The sequence below is a fragment of the Lepidochelys kempii genome, chromosome 16 (assembly GCF_965140285.1).
Source record: "Lepidochelys kempii isolate rLepKem1 chromosome 16, rLepKem1.hap1, whole genome shotgun sequence".
NCBI lineage: Eukaryota > Metazoa > Chordata > Testudines > Cheloniidae > Lepidochelys > Lepidochelys kempii.
Window position 1 is genome coordinate 10,583,156 of NC_136395.1, and position 13,715 is coordinate 10,596,870.

At 43.5% G+C, this 13,715-nt stretch overlaps 1 protein-coding gene across 10 annotated transcripts in view; it reads left to right on the plus strand.

The window, feature by feature from the left end:
• CACNA1B (calcium voltage-gated channel subunit alpha1 B) overlaps positions 1-13,715 on the plus strand; it is a 470,003-nt gene that overhangs the window by 393,873 nt on the left and 62,415 nt on the right. For all 10 annotated transcript variants that reach the window (XM_073313878.1, XM_073313882.1, XM_073313876.1 and 7 more), the window contains 2 exons: positions 9,492-9,608; positions 13,314-13,379. In XM_073313878.1, coding sequence (XP_073169979.1) covers positions 9,492-9,608; positions 13,314-13,379 — 183 coding nt within the window. The remainder of the gene's footprint in view (positions 1-9,491; positions 9,609-13,313; positions 13,380-13,715) is intronic.

Here is a 13,715-nt window from a genome sequence, read left to right on the forward strand (position 1 = left end):
TGCAGAGATTGAAATTTTGCCTGGCTCTGCAGGAAAAGTGCTGGGGGGAAAGCTCAATGCTCCCACCTTTCTTCTCCTGTATCGCCATGGAGAGGCCAGCCACAGTCTGACCCTCAGCAGGCAATGAGATGGAATATAGAGCTTCCTGTAATCATAACATAGATGGGTAAATACGCATGCAGCTCTCCGCACAAATACTACATTTCACACTCAAATTGTAACAGATTTATCTAGAGCTTGTCTATGAGAACGTTTAGTTCATGGCAAGCTGAGGTGTGGATCCTACCCCACACTAGCCTGCCACAAGCTAACTGTCCACTTGGACCCTGCTGACACGCATTAACAGTTCATTAGTGCGCTTTGATCTAGTTCTGTTTGCAACAGGATGAGATCAATGCACAATACCGAACTGTTAATGCACGTCAGCAGGGTTCATGCTGACAGTCCACGGCAGGCTAGTGCGGGGTAGATACACCCGCCAGCTTGCTGCGAGCTAAATATTCATGTAGACAAGCCCTTAGTAATTCTGAAAATACAATGTGCTAGGAATGACCAATGATTTAATATGCATGCCTGCATTAGTCTTTCACTGTACTGTATTTTTTCAAGTTTAACGATGAAGTATGGAGGGCAAAATACTTGGATGGTTTAAAGGATGGTGTAAGTTACATCAGAAGATGGTCATATACAAAAAAGCCAAACTTTCAAGCACCCATAACACTTTTCATTGATGCTCCCAAGTTGCATTTTAGAGGCTCCTGGTATAAGAGTAACTAAATGTACCTAGCTCCCCCTCAGAGAGGGGTGTCTGAACATTTCCAGCTACACTGGTTCTGCAGCTTCCCTTGGCTGCAAGTTGTGTTGCAAAACTGCTCTTAAAAATGTTTCCCTAACGTTTAACCTAAACTCCCCCGTTTCAGCTCCAGCCCATTACCCCTTGTTCCGTATCCATTGACTAATGAACCTATTTTAATCCCTTCTCTCTTTTAATCATGCCTTTATAAGTGTTTGTCTACAGTTGTCATGTCTCCCTTTTACTCTTCTTTTCTCTCAACTGAATATGCTCGCTTGTCTCAACCTTGTCCTCAGTGGGTTTCTGTCATCTTGGTTGCTGTCCTCTGAACTCTCTCCAGTTTGTCGCTGCCTGTAGTAACCTATTCATCGTTATGGAACAGCTTTGTAGCCTCTGGTGAACAATCCTTTAAGCAAAGCACATCTTTTTGTAAACTTCAGACAGGATCAGGGGGCTAATGGTTCTGAGGCACCACACAAAGCTGGCTGAAGAGACGTTAGAAAGCAGCTTAACTCACTTAAGGGTGACATTGGCATGCAGATCTCATGAAATCATTGCTTAATGACACTTTTTTTTTTTTTTTTTGAAATGGCGTTCCATAAATGACATCTAGAACGGGACAGTAACAGCAATAAATAATTCTAGTTTTCAGTGTGTCATTCACAAACAGAACCGTGCTTTTGTAGTTTCATCCTGCTGTGTGCAATCTGGGCAACCTCGGCTGCATTAGAACGTTTCCTCCTTCTCCACCAGCAAAGAGGCCTGTGATACCCAGGGTGGAACCCAAGAGGAGGGATTCAGCCCCCTGCTATGGCCCCATTTCACAAACCCAGGCATGGGGGGGGGGCAAGGCTGTCGCACACAGCACTATACCCATTCTGACCTCCCCTGGTACAGACCCAGGTAGCTGTAACTTAGAACAGGCCCTAGGGCTGCCTGCATTACACCAAGGGCTGTTTTGGCCCCTGCAACATCCCAAAATCTGGAGGGCATGTGGAGCATGCCTTTGTACCGCTCCTTCCTGGCTGCCCCAGCTGAACTCCATCTCCTGGAAGTGCAGTACAGAAATTGATCCAAGCTCTCTTTCCTTTTACACTTCTAAGCGAACATTGAAATCAGCGGAAGTTAGGTCAGGATCATTGAGGATCTGGGCCTAAGCAGCTTTGTCCCTTTAAATTTCAATGGGTCCTGGGCTCCTAATCACTGAGCTTCTTTTGAAAATGTTACCAAGTTAAAAATGGTGTAAAGAACAAGGAGAGTGAGGGAATTTTGCCCTGCTTTAGCGAGAGCACTGCCGGGCAGACACCAATAACTCCACCTAGGAGCTGGAACAAATCTTAAGAGGGGCGCAGGCAGTGGGGTGCCTCATTTGAAATTTGAGGCGCATACTTCAGGACGTATCTCTTCAGTTGTGTTTAATCTTTCTCCAGGCCCAAGGCCTTTCCTGCCTCTTGTGCTCTTGCATGTAAAGGAGTGTGGGTGGCAAAGGGACTACTTTGACTCAGCATAGAAGAATGCAGCTAGTGCTTAGCCTGACGTGAAGTCACACGTCATCTCTATTCATGCATAGTCTGGAATACAGCAACCCTTGTGCATGATGCATGCACTTCTAGGATCAAGGCTGTGGTGTTATACAAACTGCAGGAGCCAGAGAAAGGAAAGGGACTTTGTTCTCAGGCCATTTTCCAAAGATCTATATCCAAATTTCCTTATTGGATGAAATGCCCCTTTTGTTGTTAGCCTGGCCTTCCTCTGGGCAAGACTCTCAGCAGGATGTAAGCAACAGTATGGACATTTGTGTGGCACCACTAGTTAACGCCTGCATGGGTGCTCAGCCCTAACTAGTTATCAGCTTGAAGTTACATATTGTTATTTTAACATGGGCACAAAGAAGTCCAGATGCAGGGGTCAGCACCACCATGTTGCGCGAAGGACACTTGACACAATTACCGTAATTAGTGACTGATACTGGGGGCCGTTATGTCATTCAGTCATTCCATTTTTTGAAAAATTACGACAGACCTCAACATTTTTACCACGGACGCTTGTGTCTGTGTACGGACAGTTGTTGCTGACCCCTGCCCAGATGACATCCTGGCCATCCTCAACTCAGCACAATTTCTGTTCATGGGTCCCTACGATGGAAAGTGAATTCCTTCCCACTCTCCATAGGGGAAGGACTCCTCTGTGGGACCAACCCTGAGATCACTGGCAAACTGTGACTAGAGATGGGCAAGAGATAGATCTGGATTGCAAATAGGTGCGATGATTCCAGTTTCCTGCTTGGCCAATCTCCCTCAACTTTCCAACTGTAAACACTCTCCAAGCCAACTAAACCAGCTAACCTGGCTAGCCTTGCTGCATCAGCACTTTTGTACCACTGAAGAGTAAAGATAAAAGGAAAAGAAATGTGTTGATTAACTGCTTTTTTTTAATTTCTTAGTCACGTTGTATGTAATTTACTTTGTGAATGCAGTGGATTTTTTTTTTTTATTTCCTTAGGCAAAAACACACATGTCAGTTTTCCCCTGGTTTAATAACCTAAGTAAATTAGGTGGAGTTAAAGACAAGTCAGTCCTTCTGAATGCAGTAAGCCTGCAGGAGGTGCTGTGAGCATATGTGAAACTGACATCTATTTCTCTGCCTGGAAATACAAAAAAACAAAATAAAAAGTGTTTGTGAACCGTTTCCTAATTTGCATTACAAAATGAAATGCAAATAACTGCCACACTGTCTGTGTTACCTTTAGGGTTTCAAAATCTGTTTTGATGTGAAGCATTTCTTTAATTTGTATAATTACCATTAAAAAAAGGGGAAAAAAACAAAATCCAATAATTTTTTTCTAGTGAAATTTTCAGAGCTTCTGGTTTTGCTTGTCCTGATTACTCATTTTCTCTTTTTTGTTTTCTGTTTTTGTTCTTTATTTTCTGTACCTACCTGCTGAATCACGCCATCCAATCAACATACAATGCGAAAACCATGTCTCCGTCTGTATGTTGTGTACCTGCTGCTCAAAAAATAATTTGTAAATAATCTTGCAAATATTCATCCATGAAAACATCACATATAGGACACGGTTGGTTTCATTGAATTTAAACAATTATTTAATTCTCTGCTTTTATTTTCTCTTGTTTTATTATTTTTATTTTTAATTCTATTTCATTTTGATGAGATTTCCGATTGCACTAGTGGAAAGCCTCACTGTTTGTCTGCAGCGTGCCTCACAACTGGCTTCTCTTGTGCATCTTCTTCCCCTCGGCTAATTGGTGACATGAGGCACATAAAGTTACCAATAGCCCATTTTTTGCTGTTTGTTGTTTCACTTGATAATGATAAAGGGGAAACTGACACTTGCTTTATTTTCATGGAGGACTGAATTAGAGTTGGAAGGATACCAGCTTTCATATGACCTGGGGTAGGGAAGATTGTTTGGCTTGGGAAATCTTTATTTTGCAGGTGATAGAATCAAATTTAAGGTTCTAAGCAACCACTATTTTATACTGAGATTTGTTGGACTTTGTGAAAAAGGAAGTGGTCCATTTAAAAGGACAATGCCGGGTGTTTTAAACCCACTGGTTAACTCTTATTGAAAGGCAAAGATTTTTAGTGATGCTGATCTAGAATTAATTTCACTGAAGTAAAAAGAGATTAGTGAAAACATTGACTTTATTTGGCTTTGAACGTCCACTGCAAAGCCAACATGCTACCATTTTGCCACCCCATGAGATCTAGGAGACAGTAACTAGCAACAAAAGCGAACCGCTCTAAACAAAATAAATGAGGCTGCGGTTGTAAGGAGTTAGGAATCCAAATCCCATTGAAACTCAATCAGCGTTAGGTGCCTAACTCCCATCGGCTCATAGGAAATCCAAGCATAGACCGTTTTATTTGCCCAAGATGAGCAAATGCAAAAAGAAAGCCATTTAGATTGTGAAAAATACATTTTAAAAACTATTCCATGTTTAATAATCCCAGGGTGGTATTAGTAACACAGATAAGGAAATGGGTTTTATTAAAAATACATGCAATTTATCTGTCAGCCTCCCTTTCAGCTGTGTTAGTTTTCCATCTAGATTTTCTGTTGCATGGTTGCGGTTTTCTCCAGAGATTAAATTAGCTTTGACCTCCATTGCAGAGTGCAAACACACACATTCAATAACCATTTAATGCAGGGTCATGGGAGGAAGTTGTCTTCCGGGAAGCAATAGAGAAGCAAAAGCAATGTAAAGTTCAAATGATGCCTTTCTAGACTTTTCTTGGTGAAATCTGAAAGGCGCGTTCTTGATGTGCTTTACAGTAACTTGAATTATTACAGCGGTAATGGTATAAGGCCATGATTGCACTACCCAATTTGTGTGTGCAAAAGCAGGCTATGAATGTACAACAAGCGAGTGCACAATTTATTCCCGTGCAATTTGCTCACCCATGTTTGAAAATGTGGGCTTTGGTACTACCCGTGGTGCAGCTTAGTGGTTTAGATCCTGACCCTCCATGGGCTGAACCTGCCATGCTGGTGGAATCCCCTTGACTTCACTTTCTAGGATCAGGGCCACAAGAAACAACATGACTGAAATGACAGAACCCCCTCTACGCATACATAGGGTGAAATCCTGGCCCTGTTGACTTCAGTGAGAGTTCTCCATTGACTTCAACGAAGCAAAGACTTCACCCAAGATATGGTCATTTCCCCTTAATATTAATAGAGTCACGTGCATTTTGGCAGATCATACCCTTCTCTCTGCACATTTCAGACTGTTCACACACTTAAAGATAGTTTTGTTGCTTCTCATTCTTAGTGATGTAGTTGAAATGTTAGTTCCCAACTCTCACCCCTAAAGTGCAGTAAAGGCTCCCCGAGATATCCCAATCACAGCACTGAAGACCCAAAGGCTGACCTCTGTCCTCAAGGCCAAATTCCTGCCACATGTGGCGCATGGCTTTGGAAAAAACGTTAATCTGAAGGAAGACTGATCGCGTTTCTGCCGTGAAGCGGCAGCAGCATGGGCCGTACAAGCCCATCTGGAATCCAGGCAACATACTCAGGTTGCTGGTCCATGCCACGATCAGAGTCATTGCATCTTCACTGCTGTATTTATCCATGGTAGGCTAAAGTCAGTGCAGGTATGCCTACCCGAGCTGCAGCCACACCTCAAACGGTGGAGTAGACATACCCTAAAGCTACAGTCCATTTGTTTTCTGTTATATCTCTGGGCCAAATTCAGTTTTGACAGTGTTGGCATAAGTTAGCTGAAAGAAAAAAGCAGGCATCTGCAGCCCACTCATGTCATTTTCACTGATTTCATCATTCTGTTAGATGTAACTAACATCGATATGATAGTCCGTGGGAACGAATTCAGTTGTGGCATAAGGCGTCACCACTGCCATTTCAAATAAAAGCTTCTGGAATTAACTTAGCCAGTAGTTTTGCTGCCAATACCCAGAGCAGAACAAAATACAGATTGCTTTTCTGCATCTTTACTGCCTCTGCTGACACTGCCAACAGCTTAGCTGTCTGCAAATGAAGCCAAGATGGTGCTGTAGATGCAGAAGGAGCAGATTTGGACAATAGCAGGATGCCATATTTGTGGTCACTTTTCTGCTTTTAAATATAGTAAATAGCTTTTACCCATTCCCATGATATAAAGTTAATACTTTAAAATAATGTCACTGTAGTCAGTCTTCAGCACCTGTGCAACAGAAAAAGGGGGGTAGCAAGAATGAAACAAATAATCCACAGGAATGACATTCATATGTCACATACAGTTAATTGGAAGGAAAATCAAGGCAAAAACAATTGAGCACAAGAAATATTGCAATGTGGAGTTTCCCCTTTAATTGCATGCAATTCTAATAACTGCTGAGGCACTCTTGCCAATGAGGGGCAGGTTTTCTACACAGTGTACTGGGGGGTAACACACATGCAATACCCCTTTGATTGTCATAGTTGCATGTGTAATGTTACCAACCAGTGAATAACATGGAGAACCATCCCTCAAAAGCTTTGTAACTGTTGATAAAGTAGGATTTTCCTGGGTTGCTAGTGATCCCCCTCTGGGCTGTTCATTTTATTACAATTTGTGAAATGGTGGCAGGTGTGTTGGAAAAGCAACTGTTGATCCTGGATCTGTTAAAAAAAACAAACAAACAAACAGAAAGTTGTTAGCCCCCCAACTCCCAATGAATTTCAATGAGAGTTGGGTGCCTAACTCCCTGAGGCACATTTGAAGATCCGATCCTGGACCAGGTTCATGTTGTAGAGATCTTATTCCTTTTTCACCTGTACTTCCCCCAGCTAGCACTTCTTACCATTACACAGTTGTCCTGTGTTTTCCCGTAGAGTGAAAAATCGAGTTAGCTAATGCAATGCTGACCATGACTTTGATCAAGACAAATGGTAGGGGGGGAGGACTAGCTCTGTGGTTTGAGCAGTGGCCTGCTAAATCTAGGGTTGTGAGTTCAATCCTTGAGGGAGCCATTTAAGGATCTAGGGCAAAAATTGGGGGTTGGTTGGTTGGACTAGATGAGATCCCTTCCTACCCTGATATTCTATGATTAAATGTTAATCATATCAGCTTCCTGTGATGATGAGGAACTGGAGTCTTGACAAAACAAACTATAGCACTTTTACTACCAGGTAAATGCAGTAATAATCCTTAGGGGGTGAAATGCTGTATAAATGCATTTCTAATGTTTTATAAACTCAGGGCCTGATCCTGTTCACACTTACTGGATGTGCACAGAACTACTTATATGAGGAGCTAGTCATGTGTGTGTTTGTGTGTGCAGGATTTGGCCCAAATACCACACCATATTTACCTATTGTATCAATGGGAGTTAAGGGCCTGATTCTCCAAAGCCATGCACCTTATGTCATCAGATGGGGCCTGAGCCAATACCTGCTAATAAGGTGGAGTCCCCCTATTGACGTCATTGAGCTTTGGATCAGGCCTGCACAAGGTCAGTATGAAGTGTGCCTCAATTCCAGTGGTGATATTCACCCCCACTATGCACAGATGCAACTGACCACTCAAAAGCCTAGACCGTGTGTGTTTAGATTGAAGACTAGATTAAATCAGTGAAGTTCTGATATATTTACATTGCTGTAACCACAGTCAGAATCTGACTCCTGTCCACAGATGGCCTTTAATGCTGAGCTGAGCTCTGCTTGGTATTTTATGAAGGAACAGTAACCTACAGAAAAGTATAGTTTTAAGAAATAATCTTTAAATCCTCTCTGTTTTTCTAACCTTGAGCAGCCCAGGAGAATCCTTGCTTCTGTTTTGCCTGCCATGAGCTGCCTTCCGTTGTAGAGAGTGTTGTCCGCTCTTTCATTGAACATCTCTGTGCTTTTCTCTTTTCTCTTTATTTTAGGATTGAGTCTGACATACAGTATATGCCTAACTCTGAGCTGCTTGCATTTTAAACACAAAACAAGTGCATGTCTGAAACTGATTTCTTGAACCAGTTGATGGTATCGGTGGAATGCAGCGCTATTGGCCCAATTGCTGAGCTGGCATTTAAATAAGTTACTAGATAAAACAAACGCCTAAAAACTCAGCATGAGCTATGCACCCAAATTAACAAGAGCGTTCAGTCACTTTAATCTGAGCAGGTATCTTGTGGTAAAAGATGATGTGGGGTGGGGGGGATGGAACAAGGGGAAGACTATACTGACTCATCTTTAGCTACAAGGCCTCCTTATGATTGTGTCACCCCCTCCATCGCTTAATACTAGGTGAGATTTTATGTAGTTAATCTAGTCAAATTAATTCTTGTGGTTAAAGTTTCACATTCATGAGATTTGGGATCAGTGCAGGCAGGGGGACATTTTTTTTTAATCTACTTAGATTCCCCCCCGGCCCTCCTATTTTAACTTTTGCATGTTTTCTTTTGGAAAGACCCCCCTCTAGATTAGCTCGTTAGATGAGCTATTTTTTGTCAATAAAAGAAAAGGGAGGAGGAAAATCAACCAAAACAATCAAATGAAAATCAAAATCCCTGACATTTATTTGATCCACCTTAAAAGGGATATTTATGAATCATTAATAAGTCAGCAGGCTCCTACGGGCAACCCCTGCTGTTGAACATTCAGTCTTCTCTCAATTCACTCTAGTCTACAAATGATCTCGCTTCTAAAGATAATGATCATGTCCCAGCAATGCTTGTCAGCAAGGATCCTGTCCTATCACCTGTTGTGTAAATATTTCTAAAAGGAGGGCACTTTAAAGTGGATTGGCTGATCTCTTCCTTTGTCATGGAAGAGGCTAATGGTAGCTCCTGGTATAGACTCTCTTGGCTTACATTGGATTCACTCTAATAGAAATAAAATGAGCCCACCCAAGACTTCAAAACAATCCCTCTCAATAGCAAATAATAATAATGCACCATCACCTTTCCTTAACTGTTTGGGAAAACCTGCTTTGCATAAAGAAAACAAGAATTCAAAGAAAAGTGTGTAAGGGCAATTTTCTTTTTATTATTTACCCAATAGCTGAGGGAGGGGCTTTTGTAGAGAGGGGTTTTCTCAGACTTACTGCATGTGGAGTGATCTGCACTGACGAATGTTTCTTTTGGAAGGTTTTCTGGTGGCCGATTTGCTGCTTAGATCGTGAAGCCGGTAATTTTAATTTCTTTTTTGCGGGCTGTGGTTTCTAGTCGCGTTAATTTCTGAAGGACACAAAACCTTTACTTTCCACAGGACAACTTCATCAACCTCAGCTTCCTGAGGCTCTTCAGGGCAGCCAGACTCATCAAACTTCTTCGCCAGGGTTACACCATCCGCATTCTGCTCTGGACATTTGTACAGTCTTTTAAGGTGAGTGGCAGCCAAGCTCGAGAGCAGAGCGGGATCAGTTAATGCTTTGCACTTCTGTAGCATCTTCCAGCTGAGGACATCAAATACTAAAGAACTAAGCTTTTCAGCATCCCTAGAAGGCAATTCTTTGATAACCTTTCTGTAAAACGGGTAATTAACTTGACGAAGGTCCTCCTTGGTCTGATTTTCAGAAGCACTAAGTATCCCTAACATCCGTTGACAACAGTGGATCCTGCTGGAAACCTTCAACACCTTGGAAAATCAGCCCCAAAGCGAGTCAGTTGCAGACACAGAAATAGAGCACAGGAGTGCAACGTTCCAGTCTTCTGCTCTGTCTGCTGCAAAACCTCTTCTAGAATTTAACAGCGGCAAAAAGAGTAGGGTCCTACAAAAATGTAGTAGGGCTTTCCAAAAACCTATAGAATGTAGAGAATGAGTGGGGCTTGTTTTGATTTTAATTCTGTAGAAGGGCTCTAATTAAATTCTGTGGACTAGGAAGGCTATCATTTTCTCCTAAATTCTATAGGGATGCCTCAGTGTAGTCACCAGGCCATCTGCAATCATAATATTTTGCATATATTATTACTGATTGTTTCTATTGTGGTAGAGGCCCCAGCCTCATGGTGCTAGGTGCTGTACAAACACATAAGTAAAAGATGCCCCAAAGAGTTTACATTCTCCTGTTAGCCAAGGACTCAAAGTGCTTTACGAAGGAAGAAAGGTGTCATGATCCTCATTTTTATAGTCGGGAAAGTAAAGCTCAAAGATGTCAAGAGATACAGGGAATCCGTGGCAGACCTATCCATTAGCCCATATCCACGTGCAGCTAACAGCATTTCCCCCCACCCTGACTTAGGTGCGTACACTGAGTTATAGCAGAGTGTGTGATGTACTGCTCTGTGTATCATCTGTCAGGCTTTCTACTGTGTATATAGCTTCCCTCTAGCTTGAGGTCTTACAGCTGACGCTTTAGATCGTTGCATGGAAGCTTGTGCTGCAGGAGCTGCCCTGAGAACAATAGTACAGGTTTATTTTGTCTAGGACCTTCCATGCAAACTGCCCCCCTGCAAATGCCTTACAGAGTTAATCCACAAATAACTGCAAAAGGAAAATGAAGTCCAGAGGGAGCATGTTTTTAACTGCGGTTTGGAATGTGATGGAGTCAGCGAGGCAGGATGTTCCCGATAGCAGAAACTTCCTCCAAAAGTAGCAAGAGAGGGTGAAGGGCATTGCTAGAGGGCTAGGGGAAGTGGGAAAGGATTGTTGAGAGGACCTGAGAGCAGGAGAAGGGTTACGAGGCAGGCTGGAGCGAGCCCCCCCTCCCGCCCCCGTGGGATTTAAAAACAAGGAGAGCCATTTTAACTAGATTTGGAAATAAATGGGGAGGTGTCGGAGGATGGAGATGGGGATAGTGTCCTTACGCTTCGTGGTGCATGTGAGAAGGAAGGCAGCAGAGGGCTGTGCAGGCTGCAGCCTGGAGAGCTGGAACTTGAGTTCATTACAAGGAGATTGTATTTAAAGTCCTTTGAGAAACTGTGGGGCAGGCAAGCTGGCGTTTCAAATACACCTTCAACATTTCTGCTCTCACCGAAGTGTCAGGCCACGTAATTAAAGAGTCTATTGCGATGGCTGGTATGCTTTAAAATAAACACCCCATGGCGTTTGTTTGATAGCACTTTCCTTAAGGATTCAATCCATGGGCTGGGTGGGGGAGGGTTTTAGTCTATCATAGCTACAGCAGCCAGTTTAAAACTAACCAAGAACATCTCCCACCCTTGGACTGAGAATGTGCCTCCTCCGAAATCAACCGGTGCTCACAGAATGGTGGAAGGGACGGGCTTGTAGTTAAAATACAAGAGTGGGACTCAGGAGACACTGGGTCTGGATGGATCAACCTCTGCCACAGACAGAGCAAGTCACCTGGCCTGGTCTTGAGAGAGAGAGAGAGAGAGAGAGTTGCAGTTGCATGAGCCAAATACTCTGGCTGGACTTCTAAGAGAGCCAGATAGTTGCAAGATCACTAGTAACATCTGTAATGATACAGGACAAAGTCAGATGACCCGAAACATTTGGGGGGCAAGAGAGATGGCCGTGTATGGAGAAGCTGCACTCTGCTTAATATACGACCCTATCCGAGACTGATTGATTTGACCTGGAAACCAAAGTGTGTGTCCACTGCCTGCTGATAATATACTGCACTTCTGTAGCAACTTCCATCTGAGGGTCTCAATAAGCACTGCGGACATGAATGAACATGTCCTCACAACTCCACCCTGAGGCAGATAAGGATTGTTACCCCCTTTGGCCCAAGTGGTTCACTGATTTTCGGGGTCTTGCAGGTTGTTTCCATTGGGAGGAGAAATCGACAATGGAGTCAAGTATATTCATTCGTATGATCCTGTTTACTTACAAGGAACGTACGAAGGCCTGTTTCCCTGAACACAGGAGGAATCAAACAGCAGGAGATAGGTTCTTTGCTTGCAGTTTCCAAGCCTCTTTCCAGCTGGCACTCAGCCCAAAAGGCCTCTCTCTCAGCTCTTTCCCAGGGTCATGCTACAAGTGCTTCCTTGGCAATCTGTCAGGCTCCCTTGCTCCCTTCTCTGTGCTTCTGAGGTGTTTCTCTTGCTCCTCTCTCTCTCTCTCACCCACGGCTGCAATCAAGTCAGTCTCCTACCTCTGCATTTGTTACCGGAATCCCAGGAAACTCCTTGGACTGCATGGCCCAGGACTGCATGTGGTCTGGCCTCGGGCGATGGTTTTCCCTTGTTTCAGCTCTCACTAAAGAAAGGGGCATTTAATTGTTCCCTCGTTTAGCCTGAATGGATCATCACGCCCCACAGCTCCAATGAGGTGGTCTGAGTGCCCAGCCCTCCAAATAACAATATTATTGTCCCCATTTTTTACGTGGCTGGAAACATAGGCACAGGGGAGTGAAGAGCCTGATCCTGAGCACCTACAGCTCCCCCTTATCAGCGTCTCTCTTCCCTCACACCATGCTGGTGCTAGCTGTCCTGTTGAGGGGATGCAGCTCCACCCATTTTCCTCCCCTCCCATCTGCTCCAGGGGGAGGAGTGAGCAGGGACATTGCACCTGCTCACCCACATGCAAAGTCCTGGTGGCCTGCACAGATTGGGTTCATACTAACTCTCAGAGGGGGCATCTAGGCCGGGTCATGGTCTAGCCCTTAATGATTTATCACTAAAACTTGGGAAACTTTTCTTTTTCCCTCCAGCGTAACTTTCTGCCCAATTAAAACCAATGCTTGCTTCTTTGTAGATGTATTTTTCTCAGATTAAGTTTTTTAAATTTTTTTTTAGAAATAGCTATTTTATCATTGTGTAACTTTGCCTGAGAACTGCCAAGGTATGTCATTACTAAGCTAAAGTACGTACCATGCAGTCTGTTGTTGCTTCCTCTCTGGGTAGGTTCTGTCTACTCACAAGGATATGTATGCAATATAACACTGGGGGAAACTAACTCTATAAAAAAATCCTAATGGTTTGTAATAAGGCAAGACCTGCTGCCAGCTGTGTATCTTCTGCAGGTCTCCTTTTGTGCTGCAACCGCTCCAGTTTCTCTTGCTAGTGCTCTCACCGAAACCACACACAGTGTGAAGAAGCACCAGGCTAACCAATAATGAATAAAGACTGTTGGCTAATCTGTGGCCCTGCTTTGTTAATACTGACTCCGTTGGTTTTTCTACAGGCCTTGCCTTATGTGTGTCTCCTCATTGCGATGCTCTTCTTCATCTATGCCATTATTGGCATGCAGGTAACATTTTGGCTTCAATATCTAAAAATCTAAGATTTGCCATGCTGACGCAGAGCATTAGACAAGCTATGGGCCTATTTCAGAGTGCTCACCAGGCTCCAGAATAGGAGAGGTGCAGAGAAGCCACCTTTGCTCCCACCCCAAGATCCTGTGCCAAACAGCACTCAGACGCACTGACAAATTGGGCCCTGGGTGTCCAAAATGAGTGTTTTTTCCATCTGGTATTCCTTGGGGATCCAATGCAGTTCTGGTGTTAAGTGGAAGTAACTCTGATTGAACTCAATGAAAGTTACACCTGCTTATGCTAAAGCTGAATTGGTTCCATCAGTTTTGGGG